The 15049-nt window shown below is 37.7% G+C and overlaps 1 protein-coding gene across 1 annotated transcript in view; it reads right to left on the reverse strand.

The window, feature by feature from the left end:
* LOC106142182 (dynein axonemal heavy chain 1-like) overlaps positions 1 to 13004 on the reverse strand; it is a 93010-nt gene extending 80006 nt beyond the window's left edge. The window contains exons 1-10 of the mRNA XM_060950171.1: positions 12837 to 13004; positions 11881 to 11991; positions 6527 to 6649; positions 5092 to 5237; positions 4489 to 4627; positions 3739 to 3824; positions 2611 to 2715; positions 1989 to 2133; positions 1010 to 1136; positions 421 to 542 (exon numbers count right to left, since the gene is read on the reverse strand). Of these exons, the coding sequence (XP_060806154.1) occupies positions 421 to 542; positions 1010 to 1136; positions 1989 to 2133; positions 2611 to 2715; positions 3739 to 3824; positions 4489 to 4627; positions 5092 to 5237; positions 6527 to 6649; positions 11881 to 11991; positions 12837 to 13004 (1272 nt within the window). The remainder of the gene's footprint in view (positions 1 to 420; positions 543 to 1009; positions 1137 to 1988; positions 2134 to 2610; positions 2716 to 3738; positions 3825 to 4488; positions 4628 to 5091; positions 5238 to 6526; positions 6650 to 11880; positions 11992 to 12836) is intronic.
* Between the last annotated feature and the right edge of the window lie 2045 nt (positions 13005 to 15049).

Raw genomic sequence — 15049 nt, forward strand, 5'->3', positions numbered from 1 at the left:
AGACAGAGCCAACAGTCAGTAACGAGAATTTGAATTTTGTTAATGAGATTCTATGTGCTGTGTGGTTCTCGGCACCAATACAAAAAAGAATAGGACCACTCCATCTCTTTCCCATGGATGTCGTAAAAGGCGACTAAGGGATAGGCTTACAAACTTGGGATTCTTTTTTAGGCGATGGGCTAGCAATCAGGTACTATTCGAATCTCAATTCTATCATTAAGTCAAACAGCTGAACGTGGCCATTCAGTATTTTCAAGACTGTTGGCTCTGTCTACCCCGCAAGGGATATAGACGTGACCATATGTATGTATGTATGTGTGTATAATGTTAATTATTAACAGAGGGCGCATTCAAAGTTACTTTTCTGTTTGGTTTGTCAGTAACAAAGTCATCACCTAAACCAATAAAATTAAAAAATACCTTCAAACACTCGTCCACCACCAGATGTATGCACGAGACGGCCTCGGTCAGCACGTATAATGAGTTCCACTGGTTATACTTCACACGGCCTGAGAAGTCGTCCATGATGCACGGATATCGTCCTGTAACGAACAAATGTACGATCATAAATCTCATTTTGTTTAATATTAATTCTTTCTTTAAGTCAAAAACCTGAACGTGGCCTATCAGTCTTTTCAAAACTTTTGGCTCTGTCTACCCCGCAAAGGATATCTTCTTCGTCGTTACCTTTTCCCACTTTCTACGTGGGGTCGGCACAGTATGTTAGTTTTTTCCAATTACTTCTGTCAATTGCCAACTCACTTGTCACTTTCTCCTCATACTATCCTTTACGCCGTCCATCCGTCTCTTTTTCGGTCTTCCCCTATTTCTTAAACCTTTCACTTCCATATATAAGGCTCTATTAGTAACATGACCTTCCTCTCTTCTCATGATGTGTCCGTACCAACCCAGCTTATTACCATTCATCTTTTCATTTACCCCGCAAAGGATATAGAGGTGATTATAATATGTATGTATGTACAAGTTCTTATTTATTAATGATATTAACCGTAATCAGGTACCGGTGGTACATAATCTTTAGTAGGTGGATCGACAAAGTTGTACAAGTCACGATAGCTGAGAATTGTGTAGATAATCTTCATTTTCCCTTCCATCTTCTTGTAAAGTAGTTCAGCCTGTAAGCCACATTATTAGATTAGTTTTGGGAACAATATGAAAAAGATGATATACTTGACGAGTCTTAATCCAATCACACAAATCAAAACACAGGCAGCACTTCGGAATTTGGCTGCGATTATAAATTACCAAAAAAAAAAGAAAAATTGGGAGAGAAAGTTAAGTTCTGCATCAAACAACATGTTATATACCTCACCGAGTTGATTGAAAATTTTATTTATTAGAAAATTTATAGAAGAAGAAAGAAAAAGAAAACAGATTTTCTTGGTGATGTTAACAGAAAGGAATTTTGAAAGTTCTTCCTTAAGGGATAGGCTTATAAACTTGGAATTCTTATATTAGGCGATATGTTAGCAACCTGTCATTATTCGAATCTCAATTCTATCATGAAGCCAAACAGCTGAAAGCGACCTGTCAGTCTCATCAGGACTGTTGTCTCTGTCTACCCCGCAAGGGACATAGACCAGTGACCATATGCATTATGTATGTATGTCTTTCTAAGGAAAGGCTTATCTATTCTACCAATGAGTCATATTTTAATATGTACCTCATACTTATTGACGGCCTCTGTGGCGCAGCGGTAGTACGGTTCTCTGTGACACCAGAGGTCCTGGGTTCGAATCCAGGCCAGGACATGATGAGAAAATAACTTTTTCTGATTGGCCTGGGTCTTGGATGTTTATCTATATAAGTATTTATTATAAAAATATAGTATCGTTGAGTTAGTATCTCGTAACACAAGTCTCTAACTTACTTCGAGGCTAACTCAGTCTGTGTAATTTGTCCCGTATATATTTATTTATATTTATGCTTATCTATTCTACCAATGAACAATTTTTTTTAAAATGTACCTCATATTTAAGACAATTCAGATGGTCTTCATCAAGCTCTCTCGCCTGTTTATGTATTCGTACCATCTGCAGTATGCTGGGCATGAACGACCGAGGCATGATGGGTAAACCTTCCAGGATTAAGCAGTCAAGATAGAGGTAGAACCTGAAGAGTTAATTTTAGCATTGGTGATGATGTTATATCAGATATTGCCGTGAGGTTTTGGGCACCGATAAAAAAAAAGTAGGATAGGACCGCTCTATCTTTTTCTCATGGATGTCGTAAAAGGCGGCTAAGGGATAGGCTTATGAACTTGGGATTCTTAAGTAGGCTTACAAACTTGGAATTCTTTTTAGGTGATGGGCTAGCAACATGTCACTATTTGAAGCCAAATAGCTAAACGTGGCAATTCAGTCCTTTCAAGACTGCTGGCTTTGTCTACCCCGCAAGGGATATAGACGTGACCATATGTATTTTTGTAGAATAGGGTAGAGTGAGTGAGAGAGGTGAGTAGCTAGGCCGTGTGGTTCCCGGCACAAATGTAAAAAGGGATACGACCACTACATATCTTTCTCTCATAGACGTGATTATGTGGATGGATGGATGTAATGGATGGATGGATAGAAATATTGATGACTCAACCTCAAATTGTTCTCGACCTCACGGCGCAGATCCACTGCGAATTTGACACGATTTGCAAACGTTTCCGGATCATCTGCTTTGAACATCAATCTGATTCTTGGTATGCTGAAATGAAACATCATACATACATACATACATAAAATCACGCCTCTTTCCCGGAGGGGTAAGCAGAAACTACATTTTTCCACTTGCCACGATCTCTGCATACTTCCTTCGCTTCATCCACATTCATAACTCTCTTCATGCAAGCGCCGGCGGTTTCGGGTAGGTACTTTTGACCTGACCCTTTACCAGGACGTCCTTAATTTGATCAAGATACGTTCGTCTAGGTCTTCCCACTCCGACCTTTCCCTCCACACTCTCCTTGTATATCTGCTTAGTCAACAGTCTTATGAAACATCATTCAGAATATTAAAAAGTGCCATGTGGTTCCCGGCACCAATAAAAAAAATTTAATAGAACCACTCCATCTCGTTCCTATGGATGTCGTAAAGGCCAATAAAGAAATATGCTTATACACTTGGGATTCTTGTTTTAGGCGATGTGCTAGCAACCTGTCACTATTTGAATCTCGATTCTATCATAAGCAAACAGCTGAACGTGACCTAAGAGTTTCAAGACTGTTGGCTCTGTCTACCCCGCAAAGGATATAGACGTGATTATATGTATTAAAAAGGGATTTATAACAGGCAGCACTTGATCGTATGACAAATGATTTTAGATTTTGTATATTTTTTGATAGATTTATTGTTAATAAATACATACATATGGTCACGTCTATATCCTTTGCGGGGTAGACAGAGCCAACAGTCTTGAAAAGACTGAATGGCCACGTTCAGCTATTTGGCTTAATGATAGAATTGAGATTCAAATAGTGACAGGTTGCTAGCCCATCGCCTAAAAAAAGAATCCCAAGTTTATAAGCATATCCCTTAGTCGCCTTTAACGACATCCATGGGAAAGAGTGGTCCTATTCTTTTTTGTATTGGTGCAGGTTACCACACGGCACTTTATTGTTAATCTCGATGTTATTGTTGAGACGAAGCTTGCTGCGGTTTGTTCACATTCATGTTATGATATGTATTAAAGTTACTAAATAAATGATAGTATGTTACATTGGTATATTACTTAAAATATCTTTTGGTGCCATCAAGAGCCATGACCTCCCACAGTTGCGTTTGTTTGTCGAAGCTGAAAGCTGCAACGTTCGTCCACTGAAATTTTCAAATCAACGATAAAATCAATCGTAAATGAATGAATGAATGAATGAGATTAAAAAATAAGAATAAATCCGTTTAGAGAAACAATTACCTATGTACAAAAATTTTCATCGATGCTGGTGCACATAAGATCGCTAATAAATCAATAGTTAATGTTATATTTTACAACTAGCCGTGCCCGCGACTTCGCCCGCGTGGTATAGTTATTCTGGGCATCATTGAAGCCCTCAACGATGAACAATCTACCCCGATCTTTTTCACATTCTCCATTATTTCTTCACTCCTAATAGTTGCAACGTGATGTTATATAGCCTAAAGAAGCCTTTCTCGATGAATGGTCTATTCAACACAAGAAGTAAAGTAGTTCCTGAGATAAGCGCGTTCCAACAAACAAACAAACTCTTCAGCTTTATAATATTACTAGCGACCCGCCCCGGCTTCGCACGGGTGCAAAATTATAAATGTTATTATACATAAAAACCTTCCTCTTGAATCACTCTACCTGTTACAAAAAACCGCATCAAAATCCGTTGCGTAATTTTAAAGATTTAAGCATACACACAGACAAACAGACTAAAATAGCGACTTTGTTTTATACAATGTAGTGATACCTATAGATTGGTAAAAAGTTAAATCACCTACTCGTATAAATACTTACTTCATACAAACTGTTGTACATTTGTATAGCATCGCTGCTCTTGGCTGCTTTGCTCTGTTCCTTTGGGATAAAAGCGAGCCCTGGACATGGATACTGTTCCCCCTCGATCATGCCCAGAGACAACCACTCTTCGGGAATGCTGTTTTCATTAAAACATACAGTTTAAATAAAGTAAAACCAATTGAGAGTCGTACTCGCGCATTAGTAAGTATTTTCATTAAAATGATATCACCCATACTTATGTGCCGTGTCGATCCTGGTACCAATAAAAAAAATGACCACTCCAACTCGTTCCCGTGGATGTCGTAAAGGCGTCTAAAGGATAGGCTTATTAACTTGCGATTCTTCTTTTAGTCGATGGGCTAGCAACCTGTCACTATTTGAATCTCAATTCTGTCATTACACCGAACAGCTGAACGTGACCTATCAGTCTTTTCAAGATTGTTGGCTCTGTCTACCCCGCAAGAGATATAGACGTAATAATATGTTAATTTAATAATTTAATTATATGTATGTATTATTATCATTTAATTATATACATACATACATACATAAAATCACGCCTCATTAATTATATGTATGTATGTATATAAATATACTAACCGGCAATCGAAATCCGTATTATCAAAGATCTCCAAATCCAGCTTCGGGTAAGGGCTGTACAGACCATAGTACTCCTGGTCTGTCAAATGGAACTCCGAAGGTGGCAGCAGCCAGAACGGTTGGATACCCAGCTCTCGCAACATCTTCTGTTTATATATATATATACGGGACATATTACACTGATTGAGTTAGCCTCGAAGTAAGTTCGAGACTTGTGTTACGAGATACTAACTCAACGATACTATATTTTATAATAAATACTTATATAGATAAACATCCAAGACCCAGGCCAATCGGAGAAAGTTCGTTTCTCATCATGCCCTGGCCGGGATTTGAACCCGGGACCCCCGGTGTCACAGACAAGCGCACTACCGCTGCGCCACAGAGGCCGTCAGAAATCGAACTCTGTTATGAACAGAGATTGGAATAGGTCTATTGTATTGGGGTCAATGAACTGAAACGTATACATTAATATGGACATGCCTCCTCATTGCGGGATTTGTAAATTATTAAAAAAAAATTCCGGAATTTTTACAAGTGATGGATGAAGAATGTATATATAATGGTAGCTGTTTTCCCCCGAGTTCGTTCACGTAAATTGTAGTCCTATGTTACCCGCGGACAACTCCTGAAATTGAATCCCGGAAAAGAGGCTTATCTATGTTATGCTTTCTATTCATGATGCAAGTACATAAAATCAATCTACCTATTCCGATCTCTGGTTAAGAATGATGGAAGAACAGTTGATCGTAGATGCTCCAATCGTTGGGTATCGTGGTGAAATGCCTACGATCCCGTGATGCCTTCAAAATGGCAAGAAGGGCGCACGGGGGGGTTTAAGTGGGTAGGCTGGTACATCAGGTGCCAGGAGTCCCACACTCTCCCGGGCGAAGACCCGGGGGGTTGTCCGTAAAAAGGATTTCCCCTTTCCCCTTCGATAACAAAAAAAAGGTGGCCGAATCGTCAAAGGTGCCTGGTTAAAATGCGTGATGCCCAGAAATACAGACATACATATGGTCACGTCTATATACCTTGTGGGGTAGACAGAGCCAACAGTCTTGAAAAGACTGATAGGCCACGTTCAGCTGATTGGCTTGTTGATAGAATTGAGATTCAAATAGTAACAGGTTGCTAGCCCATCGCCTAAAAAAGATAGCCCTTAGGGGTGGCCCTTAGTCGCCTTTTACGACATCCATGGGAAAGAGACCGAGTGGTCCTATTCTTTTTTGTTTTGGTGCCGAGAACCACATGGCACACTTACTGTCTTACAATGTGAATAAATGCAAGCTGTCACTATAGCTAAGCTAGCAACCTGTCACTAATCTCAATTCTATCATTAAGTCAAATAGCTGAACGTGGCCATTCAGTCTTTTCAAGACTGTTGGCTCTGTCTACCCCGCAAAATGTATGTATATAATTATGTATGTGACAGTACCTTGATGTTGGCAGCCAAGAATTTCCTGCGCAGCCTTTCGATCTTGACCAGCCTGGGCAGTTCCTTGGGCAACACCACGCTGAGGAACTGTAGCTTCGGCACGAAAGTCTCGAATGGGAATTGCTGGGAAGCAGAACGAAGAAATTGGGAAGTAAAAGCCGAGCACGGGATATTCGAACTTCGGTAACTGATAAAATACGTACAAACTAGCTCGCTAACAGAATAGAATAGATTTATTTTCAAAATTGGGTACGAGGTATCACACTTATTGTCGTCACATCACTTAAATCTAATTATAACAACTACCGCTTCCAGAGCGCGTGTGTAGAAGAAGCGGCGGAACAAACTACAATGCAGCATTTTCATCGGAAGTCAATATACAAATATAGATCACTTAAATCTAAATCGTGGACGAATGACAAGAGTTCAAACCGCATATAATTGTGCGTTATTTAGGTCTTAATTTGATAATGTATGCGCCGACATACATCAACTTTAAAAAAATATTTTGTACTAGCTGTGCCCGCGACTTTGTCCGCGTGGAATAGTTTTTTGGGCATCATTAAAGCCCTCAAGCATGAATAATTTTCCTCATTTTTTCACATACTCCATTATATCTTTGCTCCTTATAGTTGCAGCGTGATGTTATATAGCCTAAGGCCTTCCTCGATAAATGGGCTATTCAATGCAAAAATAATGTTTCAATTCGAACCAGTAGTTTCTGAGATTAGCGCGTTCAAACAAACAAACAAACTCTTCAGCTTTATAATACATACATACATATGGTCACGTCTATATCCCTTGCGGGGTAGACAGAGCCACCAGTCTTGAAAAGACTGAATGGTCACGTTCAGCTATTTGGCTTAATGATAGAATTGTGATTCAAATAGTGACAGGTTGCTAGCCCATCGCCTAAAAAGAATCAAAGTTTGTAAGCCTATCCCTTAGTCGCCTTTTACGACATCCATGGGAAAGAGACGGAGTGGTTCTATTTTTTTTGTATTGGTGCCGGGAACCACACGGCATTATAATATTAGTATAGATAGCTTCGCCTCGCGACTCCGTCCGCGCGGATGTCGGTCTTCGCGTGGATGGTTTATTTCTCCATTTTGAGTAACTCTGACAATGACATCTTATAAATATCTTTTGGACCCAATTACGGCTAGGCCTATAATAATTAAGGAGATCCCTCTATTGAGCTACTGCTGTTGAGTTCGCGTTCTGTAGTAAGTAATCCGGTCAATTTAGACCAAAAAATAAGAATGAAGCTACAGTAATTCCCATCAAACTGAAAATGAGTATAATTGTTTAAAACACAATCAAAAGAATTATTTCAAAACTAGCTGTGCCCGCGACTTTGTCCGCGTGGAATAGTTTTTTGGGCATCATTAAAGCCCTCAAGCATGAATAATTTTCCTCATTTTTTCACATACTCCATTATATCTTTGCTCCTTATAGTTGCAGCGTGATGTTATATAGCCTAAGGCCTTCCTCGATAAATGGGCTATTCAACGCAAAAATAATGTTTCAATTCGAACCAGTAGTTTCTGAGATTAGCGCGTTCAAACAAACAAACAAACTCTTCAGCTTTATAATACATACATACATATGGTCACGTCTATATCCCTTGCGGGGTAGACAGAGCCACCAGTCTTGAAAAGACTGAATGGTCACGTTCAGCTATTTGGCTTAATGATAGAATTGTGATTCAAATAGTGACAGGTTGCTAGCCCATCGCCTAAAAAGAATCAAAGTTTGTAAGCCTATCCCTTAGTCGCCTTTTACGACATCCATGGGAAAGAGACGGAGTGGTTCTATTTTTTTTGTATTGGTGCCGGGAACCACACGGCATTATAATATTAGTATAGATAGCTTCGCCTCGCGACTCCGTCCGCGCGGATGTCGGTCTTCGCGTGGATGGTTTATTTCTCCATTTTGAGTAACTCTGACAATGACATCTTATAAATATCTTTTGGACCCAATTACGGCTAGGCCTATAATAATTAAGGAGATCCCTCTATTGAGCTACTGCTGTTGAGTTCGCGTTCTGTAGTAAGTAATCCGGTCAATTTAGACCAAAAAATAAGAATGAAGCTACAGTAATTCCCATCAAACTGAAAATGAGTATAATTGTTTAAAACACAATCAAAAGAATTATTTCAAAATTCCCATGATTCCAGTTTAAGGAAAAAAAAATTACCCAAGGTCAAAGGTAAAAAATGGGTTTTTCACGATTTTCTTCAAAGTAAGTTTTATACATAAAACGGTAAGTTTTATCGGAAAATTACCTCAGACATAGATTGTAGATCATAAAGTTATCTATAAAAAGGAATCAATAATTTTTTTCAATAAAGCTACCGTTTCTGAGATATATAACGATGCAAAAAGTTGCAAGCGTCATAATATGCATAAGCACGTCTCGTATATACTCTGTGTAGCAGAAATGCTTTATCTCAGAATGCTCAACACATGAAATACCGTTAGTCTTAAATAATAGTAGACGGCTATGGACACCACGGCCTCTCATGCCCTAGGAGTGCCGGCCGTTTAGGGTGCCATTCCGCCCTAAATAATATAATTCTCTGTGCTCTTGCCACCATCCATGTTCCAGTCGTTCTAGAACCAAACGGTCTGGCTCGGGATGATGCCAAGAGACCAGATGGTATGACTTCGGTACCCTGGAGATTGGGGCGGCCTTTGGTGTGGGATGCTACTTGTGTCGACACACTTGCGCCGTCTCATCTTCAGGTTACTAAATCTAAGGCCGGTTCTGCTTCAAAAGGCGCAAATATGTAGGTATCGGTAATACCTATACTTTTGAACCTTTTGGGGTAGAAACTCTGGGACCGGAGGGCCTATCTGCCCATCAGCTATCCGACAATTGTCAAAAAAGCTGATTGAGGTATCTCTTGACCGGAGGGCTGGAAATTATCTGGCTCAGGAATCAGCAGTGCCATTCAAATTGGCAATGCTGCCAGCCTTCTGGGCACACTCCCGCATGTTGATACTATGCAGGGACTGTACAATTTATAAATTAAATTTTAGTTTGTAGTCATCTTTTTTCTTTCTTTTTATAAGTAGTTCTAGTTTTAATTTGATTTAATTGTAATCTCTATTATTGTCCTAAGATGATTTTCTTCACTTAGGATTATTCTAATTTTTTTAAATAATAAATGCGAAAGTTTGTCTTGAGTGCCACTGCGTAGTGAAAACACGTGTTTATTCTAACCTATTTTAGACTTTTTCAAGTTTAATAATAAAAATGTTAAAAAAAACGCGCTAATAGTACACTAAACAGGTTGACTAAGCAGATATACATGGAGAGTGTGGAGGGAAAGGTCGGAGTGGGAAGACCTAGACGAACATATCTTGATCAAATTAAGGACGTCCTGGTAAAGGGTCAGGTCAAAAGTACCCGAAACCGCCGAGCTTGCATGAAGAGAGTTATGAATGTGGATGAAGCAAAGGAAGTATGCAGGGATCGTGGCAAGTGGAAAGAGGTAGTCTCTGCCTACCCCTCCGGGAAAGAGGCGTGATTTTATGTATGTATGTATGTAATAGTACACTACCTCAGAGGTGGCGTGGAAACGTGTGCATATTATGACGCTTGCAACTTTTTGCATCGTTATAACTCAGAAACGGTAGCTTTATTAAAAAAAATATTGATACCTTTTTTATAGCATACATACATACATATGATCACGTCTATATCCCTAGCGGGGTAGACAGAGCCACCAATCTTGAAAAGACTGATAGGCCACGCTCAGCTGTTTGGCTTAGTGATAGAATTGAGATTCAAATAGTGACAGGTTGCTAGCCCATCGCCTAAAAGAGGAATTCCAAGTTTATAAGCCTATCCCTATCCCTTTTTTATAGATAAGAAAAAAAATTACCTCAGACATAAATTGTAGATCAATTTATGTCTAAGGTAATTATCCGATTTGAAAAACTTACCGTTTTGAAGAAAATCGCGAAACACCCATTTTTTATCTTTGACCTTGGATAAATTTTTTTTTCCTTAAACCGGAATCATGAGGTATTTTGAAATAATTCTTTTGATTGTGTTTTAAACAATTATACTCATTTTGAGCTTGATGGGAATTAATGTAGCTTCGAATGTCTAGATTGACCGGACTAAAGTATTTTTTTCATAGTAATTAGTAGCGGCCCGCGTGTGCCGCAAACGGTTCAAGCTAAATCCGACTTTCGGCGCTACAGTTACGGTGCTGAATCCACTGCGGGTAACGTAACGTGTGTTCGCGGTTCTACAGAACAACGTCTATGGATAAACTGAAAAATGAAGATTTTTTTTTCTTCGTATTTTTCCAGGATAAAAAGTATCCTATTTTATGCCCAGGATAATAAGGTATAATTATACCAAGTTTCATCAAAATCGAACCGTTAGTTTTCACGTGATGCCTGAACATACAGACAGACAGACAAAAATTTTTTTAATCACATATTTGTGTTTGGTATCGATCCAGTAACACCCCCTGCTATTTATTTTTTCAATATTTTCAATGTACAGAATTGACCCTTCTACAGATTTATTATATGTATAGATTAGAAAATACATAAATAACGTAAAATTACATTTGTATCACCTTGCAACTTAAACAACTTTTAGTAGAAAATAGAAAACAGGCATCTGGTATCACTAGTTTTGACATTAGTTGACGAAAATGGCGTACCGGCGGCCGTCAGTTGTTCTCTCCAAGGTATTTATATAATTTTATTGATTATTACCCAGTTTGGGAAAAGTTTCACGACTGAATCATATGCTTGATATCATGATTATATAATTTGTCTAATAAGTTTGCAGTTCTAACTTCTTACATTGGTGTTATTTTGGATATTAACATGATGTATGCTGTGACATACATTGCCAAGTTTGTAAAAAAATACCCCTATATAATTTGTATGTCAGGGCATACATTGCCAACTTTAGGGTTTTGCTTTGCTTAGTTTGTATATTAGCATGTATTTTCTTTGTCTGCAGCAAAAGCTTAAAACTCGTGGTGGTAGAATTTTAGCGCTTGTCCCTGCTCAAAATGCACCCTCTGATGATAGTGAACATTCTGATATTGAAGACGGAATACGTGTGCACACACCGCTTTTCATGTCCAGCTCCTCTGCAAACTCAATTGATAGCTCTTTAGAAAGACTTAATCTTTTAGACGATGAAGATCCCACCAGCGAAAATGTTCGCCTTACTCCAATTTTCCTCTCTCTCTGCGCGGGCGCATGGAACGGCGGGGTATGGACGCGGGGGGCGGAGAGTGACATGATGTCTGCCTCGGCAGAGCCAACAATGTTGCCCGCTATAATATACTCATTTATGTAAACGAACTTACAATACTCTCATCTTCTTTGTAAGTGGTCCACCTGCCAGGTGGTAAGAGAATCTTTGCACGCTGTGGTTTCGGTAGAGAAGTCAGGGTAGGCGCTAATTTATCAGTTTTTGCCTGGAATATAACCAAGAATATTTTAATTGGAACAACATACATACATAACATCAAGTCTATATTCCTTGAGGGGAACAACATACGTCTAAATTCCTTGCGGGATAGACAGAGCCAACAGACTTGAAAAGACTGACAGCCCACGTTCAGCTGTTTGGCTTTTTGATAGAATTGAGATTCAAATAGTGACAGGTTGCTAGCCCATCGCCTAAAAGCAGAATCCCAAGTTTATATACCAATCCTTTAGTCATCTTTTACGACATCCCTGGGGAAAAGATGGAGTAGTCCTATTCTTTTTTCTATTGGTGCCGGGAACCGGCACATTAATTGGAACAAATATTGAGCTTTTTAGCTGCTTTTTTAGCCGTCAAAAATTATGAGAAGAAAGTCACATAACTATTAATATAAAGAGACAAGAATACTTAAAATAAAAACATATTTTTTTAAAATTAAATCTAACGCCATCTTTTACAGCAACATGGAATTAATTTCAAAATTTGGTATGCCAATTGAGAATACCTCTATGAACAAAATTACGTCTTAGTTGATGTTTTTGTCGGCAGATGTCGCTAACAATAAATGATTTTACAGTAATTAGGTACTTACACATGCATAACCACGTCTTTACGGGGTAAACAGAGCCACTTGTTTCACCAAAATCGGTTGCCTCGTATCTTGTAACGTATGTAACGTAACTACACGCGTGTGTAATTATAGATCAACAATTAGAACAAAGAAAAGGGTAATTAATTTTCATTGTTTAGTACCTACAACACGTCTTTATCTCCAACGGGGTAGACAGCGCCAACATTCTCGAAAGATTAAAAAACATCTCATCAGTTTAATACCTGTAATATTAACTTCATCCGTTTTTTAGCGCATAATTCTTTCCCTGGATCCTCTTTGGTCATGTCCGAGACGAGTTCAGAATAGTACCCCCTCTTCGGAATAGAATCCCTAGTTTTGTTGTCGTATACGACATCGGTCCTTTTAATTTTTTTCTTTTTACTATACATAATGGTTTACCTATTTAGATTAATAAGTATACTTAATTATTTATTAAAATTATAATAAGCATTTATTTTTGACAATAATTTGATTGTCAATGTTAATATTATGTTTTTTATACAACCGAAGTTTTGTGTATATAAGGTTTTATACTTCAGTTCAACCTTTTTAGATTAAAACTAGCTGTCCCGGCAAATGTTGTTTTGCCTTATAAATATTTTTAAGTAATTTCTAGTTTAAAAAAAATGTTGAGGATTGACAACCCTTATCACTAAGGGGTATGAAAATAGATGTTGGCCGATTCTCAGACCTGCTCAATATGCTCACAAAATTTCATGAGAATCAGTCAAGCCGTTTCGGAGGAGTACGGGAACGAACATTGTGACACGAGAATTTTATATAACTACTAGCTGTGCCCGCGACTTCGTCCGCGTGGAATAGTTATTTTGGGCATCGTTGCAGCCTTCAAGGATGAATAATTTACCCCGTATTTTACACATTTCTTCGCTCCTTATAGTTGCAGCGTGATGTTTTATAGCCTAAAGCCTTCCTCAATAAATAGTCTATTCAACACAAGAAATAATTTTTCAATTCGAACCAGTAGTTGCTGATATTAGCGCGTTCAAACAAACAAACAAACTCTTCAGCTTTATAATATTAGTATAGATAAAATATCAATGTGACCTTTTTATTGAATAATAAAAAATATTGAATTAAATATCGAGGTCGCTTGAGGAGCAATTTATTAATTGAATTATTATTAATAGTAAACTAATTTAAAAGCTACATGTATACCAAAAGTTTGTTCGTAACCCCACAGGGCTTAATACATGTTCAATACAATAATTACTTCATATCATGTCTGAATTTCTAAGTTGGAGTTAGTTCAAGTTCATCTATTCTATTCTATTCGAATAAAATTGTTGTTTAGATAATTAACTAAGCCGGGATGTAAAATAAAATATTACTGTATATGTTGGTAAAATAAAGAAAACTATAATTAAAAAACTTAAAACATAAAAGAAGTAATTTTTCTTTAGTTAGTGCATAAATTAAATAATACATTTTTAAACATTGTACTTAATAGTATTTGATATTTATCTGAATGAAGATGATTTTATAGTTATTAAATAATTACTTTTTTTTGCCAAATACTTTAAGAGGTTTACTTCTATCGTTGTATTATTGGCGCAAATAAATAAATAGTTATAAAAAATTCATAATCCATACTAATATTTTAAAACTCAATTTGTTTGTTTGTTTGTTTGAACGCGCTTATCTCAGGAACTACAACAAAAGTTCGAATTGAAAAATTCTTTTTGGGTTGAATAGACCATTTATCGAGGAAGGCTTTAGGCTATATGACATCATGCTGCAACTATAAGGAGCGAAGAAATAATGGAATATGTGAAAAAACAAAACGGGGAAAATTATTCATCCTTGTGGGCTTCAATGATGCCCAAAATAACTATTCCACGCGGCTGTGCCCGCGACTACTTACTTATATATATACTTCTATCGTTGTATTATTGGCGTAAATAAATGAATAGTTATAAAAAATACATACCTACATATACATACCTATGTATGTACATATTATCGTTTGCCGTCTTTTTTAATTGTACGTAGATAACTGATGTTAAACTTTTTTTTAATATAATTATCTCAATCACAGTGAGTCTAGTTACACGAAGTCGACTGCAGCTACGGAGCAAATTTTCAAAGTGCACGAGACACTAAATTAATTTGCACTCGAGAAATAAAGGTCGGAACGTCTAACGAAGTTAGCCGGGGACTGTTACTAGTCTTATATTTGTAACTGTTTATTGTAATTGTGCCGTGTGGTTCCCGGCACCAATGAAAAAAAAGAATAGGTGTTCTAACTTATGAAACTTTAGTTTTGTTTTTGTTCTAATAGATGGCGGTGTGCTTTATTATTACGCGCTATGGTTTGTCTCTTGTCATGCATATAGTGTTTTTGATTAATAATGATGATTGGGTGGTTGGTCTATTTTTGTAGTTATTTTGGACATCATTGAACATTGAAGCCCTC

This window comes from Amyelois transitella, chromosome 21 (assembly GCF_032362555.1).
Source record: "Amyelois transitella isolate CPQ chromosome 21, ilAmyTran1.1, whole genome shotgun sequence".
NCBI classification, from domain to species: Eukaryota; Metazoa; Arthropoda; class Insecta; order Lepidoptera; family Pyralidae; genus Amyelois; species Amyelois transitella.